The sequence below is a fragment of the Micropterus salmoides genome, unplaced genomic scaffold, assembly GCF_014851395.1.
Source record: "Micropterus salmoides isolate LMB-PRFRI ecotype aquatic unplaced genomic scaffold, ASM1485139v1 Ms_hic_scaffold_1727, whole genome shotgun sequence".
Classification (NCBI taxonomy): domain Eukaryota; kingdom Metazoa; phylum Chordata; class Actinopteri; order Centrarchiformes; family Centrarchidae; genus Micropterus; species Micropterus salmoides.
In genome coordinates, this window is record NW_024040848.1 from 62,801 (window position 1) to 74,363 (window position 11,563).

The window sequence follows — 11,563 nt, forward strand, 5'->3', positions numbered from 1 at the left end:
GGTTTTTGGAGTTTCAGTGGACCCAAAGATTGCTATGGACCTGAGTACAGACTAGCTAGAGAGAGTAGATTAAGTTTACTTCTTTGTTTATTCTCTTTTCAAAATAATTGTAACTCAATTATTTGCTCAACCCCTCGGACTGTTTTTATTTTCCATTTAACTCTTTTAACACTGTAACTTTTATTATATTTTAATGTGTATTTTTTCAAATCCCTATGTTGCTTTTAAATTTTTTTATATTTCCCTGTTGCTTTTATGTTTTATGTAAAGCACTTTGAATTACCTTGTTGTTGAAATCCCCCACTGTGACCCATCCCCCAATGTGTCCCTGAGCAAGACACTTAACCCCTAGTTGCTCGAGAGGTGTGCAACCTCTGACGATGTATAGCAATTGTAAGTCGCTTTGGATAAATGTAAATGTAACACAGTGTGTTAGAACGCATGTCAATTCTTGTGCCATTTCCATTTTTTAAACAAACTAGTTGCCTAACATCCAGTAGTTCTTCCACTGCTTCTCCATTCCTATCAGTATGCTTACTTTCCTATTATGTGCATTAAAGTCTCTGCACCATATTTCTTTCCCTTTCCTTGTCTCCTTATTATTTCCTCTAAGGTTTCTAGGCTTAATGATTTACAAAGGGTTAAATAAGTTGATTACTACCAAGTGCCCATCTGATTTATAAATTTCAGTAATCACACATTCTATTTATTTTGTAGTTGCTATTCATCCAAGTAGTATCCCATCCCTCACATACTCCAAACTGATTTTCACCTCTATCAAACCTAACAGACTCATAACCGGGTTGCCCCCAACAGTGGATGTCTGGCGAGCTTATAAAGCTGTGGATCGGATCCAATGCGTGGTATGATAGTCCGGTCAAGAGTTACTATTATCTCCTGAAGTTTCTTTTGGTGGGAGACAGCAGAGTCGGAAAGGGGGAAATCTTGGACATTCTGCAAGACGGATCAGTAGAGTCCCCCTATGACTATCACAGGGGTAAATAACTATCTCTGCTTTAGTTCAGTTGTTTAGAACTGAATTATAAAGACCTTTTTAAACATTGAAAACAACTCTGTGTGGAGGGATTGATTACAAGAGCACCACAATTCTGCTGGATGGGAGGAGAGTGAAATTAGAGTTATGGTAAGAGTTTTTAGCAACACAGCGTAATGGGAATTCCAAACATATTGCATGTAACCCTGGACTCAGGGAGACTCATGTGTGACGTGGCACTGAATCTGTGTAAACGTAACAGTTGAAATATCTCTGTTCTCTGTGTTATCCAGACTTCAGGGACAATGAGTCTCTGTGGGATATGATTGACCCTATAAATGACAGGCTCACCCAGCTCTCCTCACTCATTCGAGCATACACTTATGCGTGTTGCTGAGAGTTCTGCAGAAGACTTTAATAAAATTCACAGAAAGACAAGTGTTTGCCTGAGCTGTTTCTTTGAAAACTTAAATTGCCATCACAACAGACTGATCAAATCAATAATGGCTGCAGTAGTAGTGAACAAATCCACAGCATATTGGTCTTCTTACATGCTTATGTGCGTTTGTTTTCACAACAGGACAAGGCAGATTCTGCGCCATCTTCAGGTCTTACTCTCGTGGGGCACAGGTGAGGACGTTTGAGAGCAATTGTGGTGGTTTTCCTTCATTATGTAATTTTGTATGAATGTCAACATGTTTGGCTTTCATTCCATAGGACATACTGCTCGTGTATGACATCACTAACGGCTGGTCATTTGATGGATCTGGGAAATTGATGAGGAAATCCCATTCAACCCATTTATGGTTACAAAGAAACACAGCAAATGAATGGGGTGAGGGAAAATCCTGTATATCCATCCATCAATGAGAGAGACTATTGTCTGTTAGTTAGTGCAGCTTAGACTGAGAGATGCGGGATAGCTGTTAGAAATCCTGTTTGAGATACAACAAAATTTGGTTACATCACCTAAATATAGCAACAATATTGCTTATTTCCATCAGCACGCCCCTGGTGTACCCAGGATCCTAGTGGGCAACCGGCTGCACCTGGCTTTCAAGCGACAGGTGCCAACGGAGCAGGCAAGGGCGTATGCAGAAAAGAACAGCACGACATTCTTTGAGGTCAGTCCGCTGTGCAACTTCAACATCATCGAATCCTTCACAGAACTTTCACGCACTGTGCTGATGAGGCACAGGATGGAGAAATTCTGGAGGACCAACAGAGGTCCATCCATCCATCCGTCGTCAAACGCTTATCCTGCGTACAGGGTTGCGGGGGCCCAACAGAGGTGAGCTGGTTAATCATGTTTGCATACAAGTTCTGTTAAACGTTTTTATTTTTTTAACCAGTTCTGTGAGAGGATTTAATGTTTTTTTCATTTTATGAAAACAGTCAGTTCTCACAAATGATAGAGAAAAGCAGCAGAAAGTTTCAGTTGTATTTGTCTTGATTTTGACATGTTCACCCCCGAAGTATGTCGCGCCACACCAATGCAGTGGACATGAATCAGCTTGGCCTTTTGTGATGTCCAAATAGTACAGTTTATAGACACACTGAGAAATATATATTTATTGAAGAGTAATGTGGAGCTCTGACGCCTTTAAGGGAAAAATTAGGGAGTGTGTCTAACATCCATATCCCTTCTTCTTTATTGTTGAGCAGTAATAAATGGCATTTGACATACAATATAATCACAGAATTGAGGAAAGAAGATGCTTCAAGGCCATCGAGGAAGCAGCTTCTTTCTTACTTGCTTTGCATCGTTGTGAGCTTTGCCATAAAGTATATTTACATATAATTGCAAGGGTTTTCATTCAATCTTTTGTTCTTATATATCATATTTGTAACAATTCTTTATGCTGTTTGACTTATTCACAGACAGTATTGACGATGCACAGCACTCTGCTGCGAGTGTTTGTGGTGGCTCTGGGTCTCCTAACGCACCCAAGAGATGACCCCGGGGTTGAGGAATGGGGTGATATCACCACAGTGGGCATGCAAAAGCATGAAGAGAGGCTGCTGAGAGGAGAAGAAAAACTGGACCATGAAATGGCACATATCAGTAAGGAAAGGATGTATGCTGGGCCTGGAGATGACACTCCCAAGGAACTTGTTGATCAGTCTGATCAGCAAGTTACTGAAAAAGATAAAATGTCAGACTTAGATGATGTGAATGTCATAAAACAGCAATCAGAGGAAGACAATGTTGATCACAAATTACAAGAAGGGGGATATTTTATAGCAGATTTGGATCAGCACCAAAACTCCAAAAGTGAAGGTGAGACTGCTCTGAAAACATCACAAATTGACCATGAGCAAAAGGGAAATTTACAGCTGGACAAGAGGAGTAAACAGGGAGAAGATGACTCTTTTACAGACCCAAGCGGACCACACAAGCAACAGGAAAAGCCCGAAGAGAAGGAAATGTTCAGCTCCAAAGAACAAGAATCACCTCTGTCACACCTTCACACCAAGACATCAGAAAATGAAACTTCAGAGAACACAATCGCTGACTGGGAGGGGGATTATCTCTGGTACTCATGGAACATATTCTCCATCTCCATCATACGCTTCTTCAGGAAGTAACTAGGGAGAAATTCCCAAATGAAGATAGAAGAAACCAGGACCTTCCCAGTGACCTGCATGGCTGCTACCAGACAGCCACGCTCTGCAGCCATTTCATTCTAAATGTATTCAAGTACCATCCAATAACAAGTGGAGGGAGGATGAGTTTTTAGAGGGGTTTGCAAATGATCTATTGGATGCCAAGAGGAGTGTGTGATAGCAATGACGGTATGTTGATTGAGGACTTTCAGATGGTGGGTGTGTGATATCATTCCTTTAGCCCACTTGACCCGTATAACCTGTCCAAAATGGCTGCCACTGTCAGTCTCCCAATGCAGATGATATGCCTGCTGCATTGTGAGTCTGAGAAAGTAACGATGAAAATTACTGATGTTTGTGATGGACCAGATGGTTTCAGAGCGCTAACAAGCGTGGGCACTGATTTCACATAAGTATCAGCTTAACAGCCGCTACATTGCCAGTCATTCGATTTAGATCAGTGAAGAAGCTAAGCTTCAGTATGAACCTGTGGTTAAATTCAAAACCGATGCTCATTTCTTATTACTCCTTGCTCCCTAAGAACTTGGATACTTACTGGACACTCTCCCTGACAAGCCATCTTGATAGTTTCTTTGAACACATGTCTAGACACCTGCCTGGAAATTCATGCCACAGTCAAACTCTTGAAATTGCCCAGTTCCTTCACCGGAAACAGGCAGCACTGTCTGGAAGTAGTGTGCTCAAGGAGGTTCATTTCAAAACTGCACTAATGCATCTGCTGTTGACCAGAGACCCATCACAGTGGAAACCCAACATGGGGACTTCCAGGCTACAAGATTTGCCCTTCATGGAGAGAAGCCCTGAGAACAAGCAGTTGAACCATGCCCTTATTGGGAACCCCTTGACACAGAAAATTGAACTTCCTGCTGAATTCACTAAAGCAAAGACTGAATCTCTTTCATCCCCTTGTGGTACACAACTGCATCTACAGAGATGCAGTGACACATTTTCAGGAAATGCAAGCTTGCTCATACATGAATATGCTGGGCAGTGTACAGACAATGCCAGTTGCGCCATTTAAGAGTCTAAGCATTAAGATTTTAAATTCTGCTTTTATTCTCTTCAGTCAGAGTGAGTGAGTTATGTCATGATAATAGCAAGCGATCCAGTTCTCATTTAAAAATCATGTCTACATAATTTTGTCAGTAATCATTTTCCCATTGCTTTAAGTCTTCATGCTCTGCCACGTCAAGGGAATTCATCCGAGGGTCAACCGCTGCATAGTCATCCTTGCCGCTTGCGACGACCTCCCAAGAGTGACTTGAGATCATACCCCTAGAAGCTGTAAAAATACAAGAGGATAATTGTCAGAGAGTAGCTTTCAGTAAGGAGTCATTTTATGCTTTGATTCTGCATGATTGTCAAGGGATGAGTACTTTTGGATTTGCATCAGTATTGCCTGTAGAAAGTGAACGCTTCAAGAATTACTGCCTGGGAACAGCTCTGTGCCAAGTCAGGGAGCATGTCTGAAGTTACTGCATTTCATACCAAGATGTCCTCAAGACCCCTCCCCAACAGACAGACAAGTTGAAGACGTACCCTTAGGCTGTGCCAAGGAGCAGGTCGAGTCACAGCAGGTGCACACGGAGTCATCAGAGTACAGCTCCTTCCACCTAAACCATAACAGTGGTCAGCAATATTAGATGGCAAACTTGATGGACAAAGCAGATCACAGTGAGCACAGCTGGCAATACTGGAAATACACACCGAGTTCTTTTGGCAGTCAAGTACACATGAAACACTTCCTCCTACAAGACCTTCAAAAGCAAGCTACACCTGTGAGTTTTACTTTAGCCAGAGTCAACTCACGTTTTGGTCGCTGGATCATAATTGCAAGCCTTTGAGCCCTGAGTTGGAGTACGTGTCCCCACAGAGATCTCGCAGTGCATGTAGAGTTGCTGAAAGACAGTGAGCATAATGGCTACATGTGTTCATTATTTGACAGCATTGAGCTCTGTACCACTACCTCTTAACAGTACCTGTGAGGAGGAAGCGGAAACGCCATTCTTGAAAATCAAGGCACCCAGACTGAATTTCTGGACCATCTCTGAGGCGCCAGCGAGGAACCTTGACTGTTCGTTCTCTTTGCCATCAATCATGCACCTGTCGAGAAGACACATTTACCTCCAACCACCAAGTGACAGGCCCATCTTATACTGAAATCATTTCAAACCTTACCCTTGGTTGTCAATGACCGTATATCGAGGATTTGAATTGGGGTCTCGGGAGGCTGTCACAAAGCACTTGTCGATGTATATCCTCTGGCCTCCCAACTGTGCAGTGCGGTCAGGTTGCGTGACCTCAAAGTACATCGGCTCGCCCAAGGTGAAGGTTTTGGTTCCAGTGATTTCATTACCTGATGCTGTGGCAAAGTGAGGGACATCACTTGACAATAGAGACACAGGGCTGCTGCATGCATTTGCTATGCAAGTAATACATTTGGTTCCTTTAAGCTCCAGCAGAATATGCAGTGATGAGTTCTGAGTACTTGTAGAACATGCTTTAGTATTTTATCCTGGCATATTTTGAGTACACTTACAAATGCTTGACAGATCAGGTGCTAGGGTGCCTTTTCTAAAATGGTAAATATTTGACTCCAGGGTTTGTCTAGCTTTGGATTCATTTAACAGCTTCCCATTTGTGTCAAATACAGGTGTGCATTTAGCTCCCCATGTAATCCTTGTCCACACAAGTTTTGTCAGACATCTTTGTTGCCCATTAAAGAACCTGATTTATACCACCTCAGAAGTACGTCATCATCCACATTAACCTCACCATGTTACAAAACTAAGGATAATGTACATTTTGTAGCGCTCCCTCTTCTGTCCAAGTTGCACATCTATACTTGGAGCAGCACTTTCCTAGCCTGGTTAAGTTTAGAAATGTGCATTTGCAAGTTAGCACTCCTTTCTGCACTTCAGAGCTCCTAATTTCAAAAAAAGAGATGGTGCTTCTGATAACAGGCCTTGTGCTGAAAATGCATTTAAAACATGGGAACATACCATCTTGAGGAGTAAGGGTGAAACTAGTTTTAGGTTGGAGTCGTTTGAAAACTGCACCCATGCGATCAGGATAGAAGCCAACTTTATAGGAGTGGAAAAACCTGCAATAGTCAAGTGAAAACTCACAATACAAAATTTGAAAACAGAAGTCATTGATTGCCCTGTAGTCTTGCAATATGTCCTTGGTCTTAAATGCTGGTAGTTAAGATTTGTAATAGAACTAAATTACACAATCATACTAAAACTGAAGAACCTAATCTAAATCTTACCTGGGATAGTTACAGTTCAGGGGAATATCAAATGGCATTTCCCTTAAAACTGGACCGGTTGGCCTGTAGTGGAGCACATTGCTAAAGGACAGATAATCTGGATGACTCTGGAACATAAACATTCACATGTTGGTTGCAGTCACAAACTAGAACTAACTGAATGATACAGCAATTGAGGGAACAGCTTTACCAACCTTTTTCTCAAATCCACAGTCAGTTCTCAGAAGGTACAGAAGGTAGTAATGTTCTTTGGTACCTTTGTTAACAGGACAGGTGCCTAGTTTCAAGTATTTGTATGCGTCACGAGTCTTAAAGACCTCTCTCCTTATTCTCACATACATTCTGTCAACATGACACAGGATTTCAACCAACTTTGTCCCGGCTGTTGCGCCAATTGCCGGAGTAGGGGCAGCAGTCACAAGTAACATTTCGTTAGCCAAGTTAGGGAGGCTTCTGGCACCCTGTTCTGGCTTGAAAACCTGTTTCAGGGTCTGAGAGGCTGGGACAGCCAGATACTGAGGAACATTTTTGGCTTCAGGTGATCCACTACCTGATGCACTCCTCAACAATTTGGTTTCAGGTGCAGGTGTCATTTCTTTACTCATCATTGTCTCCATTCTCACCCACACTAATTCAGGATCTTCCAAAAATAGGCCATCCTCAGATCTACAGGCAGAACAAAACAGCAACAACAAACACACAGCAGGTACTAACTCCATTTTCACTCCAGCAGCTGCCTTCAACTAAACTGACCCCTAACCTAAACAGGGCATGTATGATGGTAGTGTTTCACCTGGCTTTTATGTTCGGCACTTAAGAGATAATTCACACAGCTGCTGTAAATTCCAATCAAGAACAACCAATGAGAGGTCACCAATAATAATCCCCCTTAACGGGCTTCCTTTCTCTGTAAAGGCCCATGTGTCATACACCAGTGTGGGTTTGCAAAGTGCATGTGTCATTTCTAAACCAATTGTACAACGTGCAAAATAAAGTATAAATTAAGTCAGTCCCTTCAGTTTACTCAGTAGGCAGGGTTAACTTCTCCTCCCTCTCTGGTGAGGCAGCAGGAGAGCATTTCTACCCACGTTTCAGTAAAACGTGTGGGCTATCATAGCCTCTATGGACAGATCAGTTGCTTCATTATTAATGAAGTATCTTGTATTGAATATTAAATAAATCGAGACATAAAACTACAATAATAATTGTTCCTTTTATTATTTTTTAAAAGCGTAACCGGATGTTACGCAGCGCATGATGCCGCTACCAGGAAGTTCCAACACAGTCCTGTTAGCTGGACGTTGTGCTCGGAGGCTATAAATCCCTCGTTGGCCTTTTCATTTATTAACAAAGTGAAACAATCGTATTTGGTTTGGAAGAGTATGGTTCAATGTAGGATGACACAGTCTTGCTTTTACTTTGTATCCCCTGTTTGTGCTAAAATGCGTTGTTGTCGTTCTGTTAGCCGGCTAGCTAACAAGCCAGCTAACAGTTAGTTAAGGTTGTTTTGATGAATAACTTATTGTGAATAGTAACGTCAGCGGCGGCTGGACTCCAGTGCTAGTAACGTACACTGAAAGGTTTGTTTGGATTTAGTCCAGTCTTATCAGGAAATTCTATTTTATGTGTTAGCCGTTACTAAGGAGAGTTAATGTAAATCGTGGGTAGTGCACCAGCTAGCTGGTTAGTCGACATCAAACGGCGGTCGCTTTGCTTCAGCTACCGCAGCTGGGGACCGTCTGAGTTGTCCCTTGCCCCCAATAGTGGACGTCTGGCGAGCTTATAAAGCTCTCTGTCGATCGGATTCAATGCGTGGGATGATGGGGACCCAGAGTAGTCCGGTCAAGAGTTACGATTATCTCCTGAAGTTTCTTTTGGTGGGAGACAGCGATGTCGGAAAGGGGGAAATCTTGGACAGTCTGCAAGACGGATCAGTAGAGTCCCCCTATGCCTACAGCAGTGGTGAGTAACTATCTCTGCTTTTGTTCAGTTGTTTAGAACTGAATTAAAAGACCTTTTTAAACATTGACTAACTCTGTGTGGATTGTGTGCTATCTCAGGGATTGATTACAAGACCACCACAATTCTGCTGGATGGGAGGAGAGTGAAATTAGAGTTATGGTAAGGGTTTATAGCAACACACACTGATGAAATAAATAATGGCTGCAGTAGTAGTGAACAAACCCAAATCATATTGGTCTTCTTACATGCTCATGTGTGTTTGTTTTCACAACAGGGACACATCAGGGCAAGGCAGATTCTGCACCATCTTCAGGTCTTACTCTCGTGGGGCACAGGTGAGGACGTTTGGAGGGCAGTTTTGGTGGTTTTCCCTCATTATGTAATTTTGTATGAATGTCAACATGTTTGGCTTTCATTCCATAGGGCATACTGCTCGTGTATGACATCACTAACGGCTGGTCATTTGATGGTATTGACCGCTGGATCCGGGAAATTGATGAGGTAATCCCATTCAACCCATTTATGGTTGACAAAGAAACACAGCAAATGCATGGGGTGAGGGGAAAATCCTGTATATCCATCCATCCATGAGAGAGACTATTGTCTGTTAGTGCAGCTTAGACTGAGAGATGCGGGATAGCTGTTAAAAATCCTGTTTGAGATACAACAAAATTTGGTTACATCACCTAAATATAGCAACAATATTGCTTATTTCCATCAGCACGCCCCTGGGGTACCCAGGATCCTAGTGGGCAACCGGCTGCACCTGGCTTTCAAGCGACAGGTGCCAACGGAGCAGGCAAGGGCGTATGCAGAAAAGAACAGCATGACTTTCTTTGAGGTCAGTCCGCTGTGCAACTTCAATGTCATCGAATCCTTCACAGAACTTTCACGCATTGTGCTGATGAGGCACGGGATGGAGAAATTCTGGAGGCCCAACAGAGGTGAGCTGGTTAATCATGTTTGCATACAAGTTCTGTTAGATAAGCAATGTTTTTTAACCAGTTCTGTATGAAAACAGTCAGTTCTCACAACTGATAGAGAAAAGCAGCAGAAAGTTTCAGTTGTATTTGTCTTGATTTTGACATGTTCACCCCCGAAGTATGTCGTGCCACACCAATGCAGTGGACATGAATCAGCTTGGCCTTTTGTGATGTCCAAATAGTACAGTTTATAGACACACTGAAAAATATATATTTATTGAAGAGTAATGTGGAGCTCTGACGCCTTTAAGGGAAAAATTAGGGAGTGTGTCTGACATGACATCAAGTCTTAACATCCATATCTCTTCCTCCAGTCTTCAGCCTCCAAGACCTGTGCTGCCGTTCGATCGTCTCCTGCACACCGGTGCACCTTATTGACAAACTGCCCCTCCCTGTGGCCATCAAGTCCCACCTCAAGTCTTTTTCTATGGCCAACGGCATGAATGCAGTCATGATGCATGGACGCTCCTACTCTGTGGCCAACAGTGCAGCCTCAGGCGCTAGCAGCGGTGGAAGCAAAGCCAACAGCCTCAAACGCTCAAAGTCCTTCAGGCCTCCACAGAGCCCTCCAAAGGACTCGTCGTCTTCCTCTAAGGGGAACTGTAAGATTTCATAGTGAAGGAGCGAATTACTGGTTGCCTCCGTGGGGCCAGTATTAAAGGTGTTGTTGCTCCAAGATGTCATTAGACCGTAGAAGAGCGTGGAGAGCTACCAGAAACCTTCAACAGTAACAGATATCTCTGTGAACTTAACATCGACAGACTTGGATGGTAGGACTGGTTTCTGTTTTGTGCTTGCTGGTGCCATCTTGTGGATATCCGTTTACCTGTACTCTTTACTACAGAAGCTCACTGTGATCAAGTACAAGAACAAGATTTCCCTGGGACCAATAGATGTGAATCAAGGATTATCACTCACCTTTTAACACTACAAATGAGTGGAGGGACATTAGCTAGCTTTTATTCGGAAAAGGATTGTTTATTGTATTTAAAGTTGGACTTGAAGTTGTAAATATACAGTATGTGCTTTTTGTTTTGGTCTGTGTTTGGTAATTGGTCTCCAGATTGACCAGCTTTTTATGCTCGTTTTGTCTTGAATGTTTTCGGAGACCTGCTTTGGTGTACAACTTATCTGTGTGTCTTTTGCCTTTTGTCTACCATAAGAAAAAGATCCCTTTGCAGCCTCAAAGATGCTGAGCTACTATTTAAAACTCAGCTTTAGTTAAGTTTTAAAGAAGACTGGTTTAAATTGAATGTCATGAGAAGAGCAGGGCTAGTTTTCCAGACAGACTAGTAGTAGACTTAAGAAAAATGTAAAAAAAACAACAACCCAACTATCCATCAAAAACCCCTCTTAGTCTAGCACTACTTAAACTGTCGAACCAACTTGTCTTGTTTAGAAGACTTCCTGCTGTGCCCCTAAATTCCAGCCCAGATGAATTCACCCTCCATCTCCATTAATCATTGGTTTGAACATCTGCTGAATTTCTCGGGCCATTCTTTTTGACTCTAATCTAATATCCTTAGTGGTATCATGGCTTTAACTGGTTTAAACCACCAACAGCATGATTAATTAAAATTTATGAACTCTGGGGCAATTGAGACATCGCCTGGTGTCGATGAGGAAACCTTGTACAAACTCAGATGTACAGATTAGTTTGCTCAGCCGTGGTGTTTTTCTTTCAGAAAGTGCTGCAGTGGTATCACATTATTAGGATTTTGTAAA

The 11,563-nt window shown here is 42.4% G+C and overlaps 3 protein-coding genes and 1 pseudogene across 4 annotated transcripts; 3 read left to right on the forward strand and 1 right to left on the reverse strand.

Moving 5' to 3' along the window:
- Positions 1-819: 819 nt before the first annotated feature.
- Positions 820-2,289, forward strand: LOC119908275 (ras-related protein Rab-40C-like). Its single transcript, XM_038725988.1, has 5 exons — positions 820-997; positions 1,084-1,145; positions 1,565-1,624; positions 1,712-1,780; positions 1,990-2,289. The coding sequence occupies exons 1-5, from the start codon at positions 820-822 to the stop codon at positions 2,287-2,289; spliced, it is 669 nt and encodes a 222-aa protein (XP_038581916.1).
- Positions 2,290-2,837: 548 nt separating this feature from the next.
- Positions 2,838-4,697, forward strand: LOC119908276 (annotated as a pseudogene).
- Positions 4,698-4,747: 50 nt separating this feature from the next.
- On the reverse strand, positions 4,748-7,644 carry LOC119908277 (zona pellucida sperm-binding protein 3-like). Its single transcript, XM_038725990.1, has 8 exons — positions 7,088-7,644; positions 6,894-7,000; positions 6,625-6,725; positions 5,801-5,984; positions 5,602-5,725; positions 5,432-5,520; positions 5,162-5,235; positions 4,748-4,904 (listed from the first exon to the last, which is right to left on the reverse strand). The coding sequence occupies exons 1-8, from the start codon at positions 7,610-7,612 to the stop codon at positions 4,765-4,767; spliced, it is 1,344 nt and encodes a 447-aa protein (XP_038581918.1). The 5' UTR covers positions 7,613-7,644; the 3' UTR covers positions 4,748-4,764.
- Positions 7,645-8,145: 501 nt separating this feature from the next.
- On the forward strand, positions 8,146-11,160 carry LOC119908279 (ras-related protein Rab-40C-like). Of its 2 annotated transcripts, none has more exons than XM_038725992.1 (6): positions 8,146-8,855; positions 8,954-9,014; positions 9,130-9,190; positions 9,279-9,410; positions 9,577-9,799; positions 10,153-11,160. In XM_038725992.1, exons 1-6 carry the CDS (start codon positions 8,702-8,704, stop codon positions 10,452-10,454), a joined length of 933 nt encoding a protein of 310 aa, XP_038581920.1. In that variant the 5' UTR covers positions 8,146-8,701; the 3' UTR covers positions 10,455-11,160. The 2 variants fall into 2 exon arrangements, with proteins under 2 accessions (XP_038581920.1, XP_038581921.1); XM_038725993.1 differs by having other exon boundaries at positions 8,149-8,855; positions 9,279-9,356.
- The last annotated feature ends 403 nt before the right edge of the window (positions 11,161-11,563 follow it).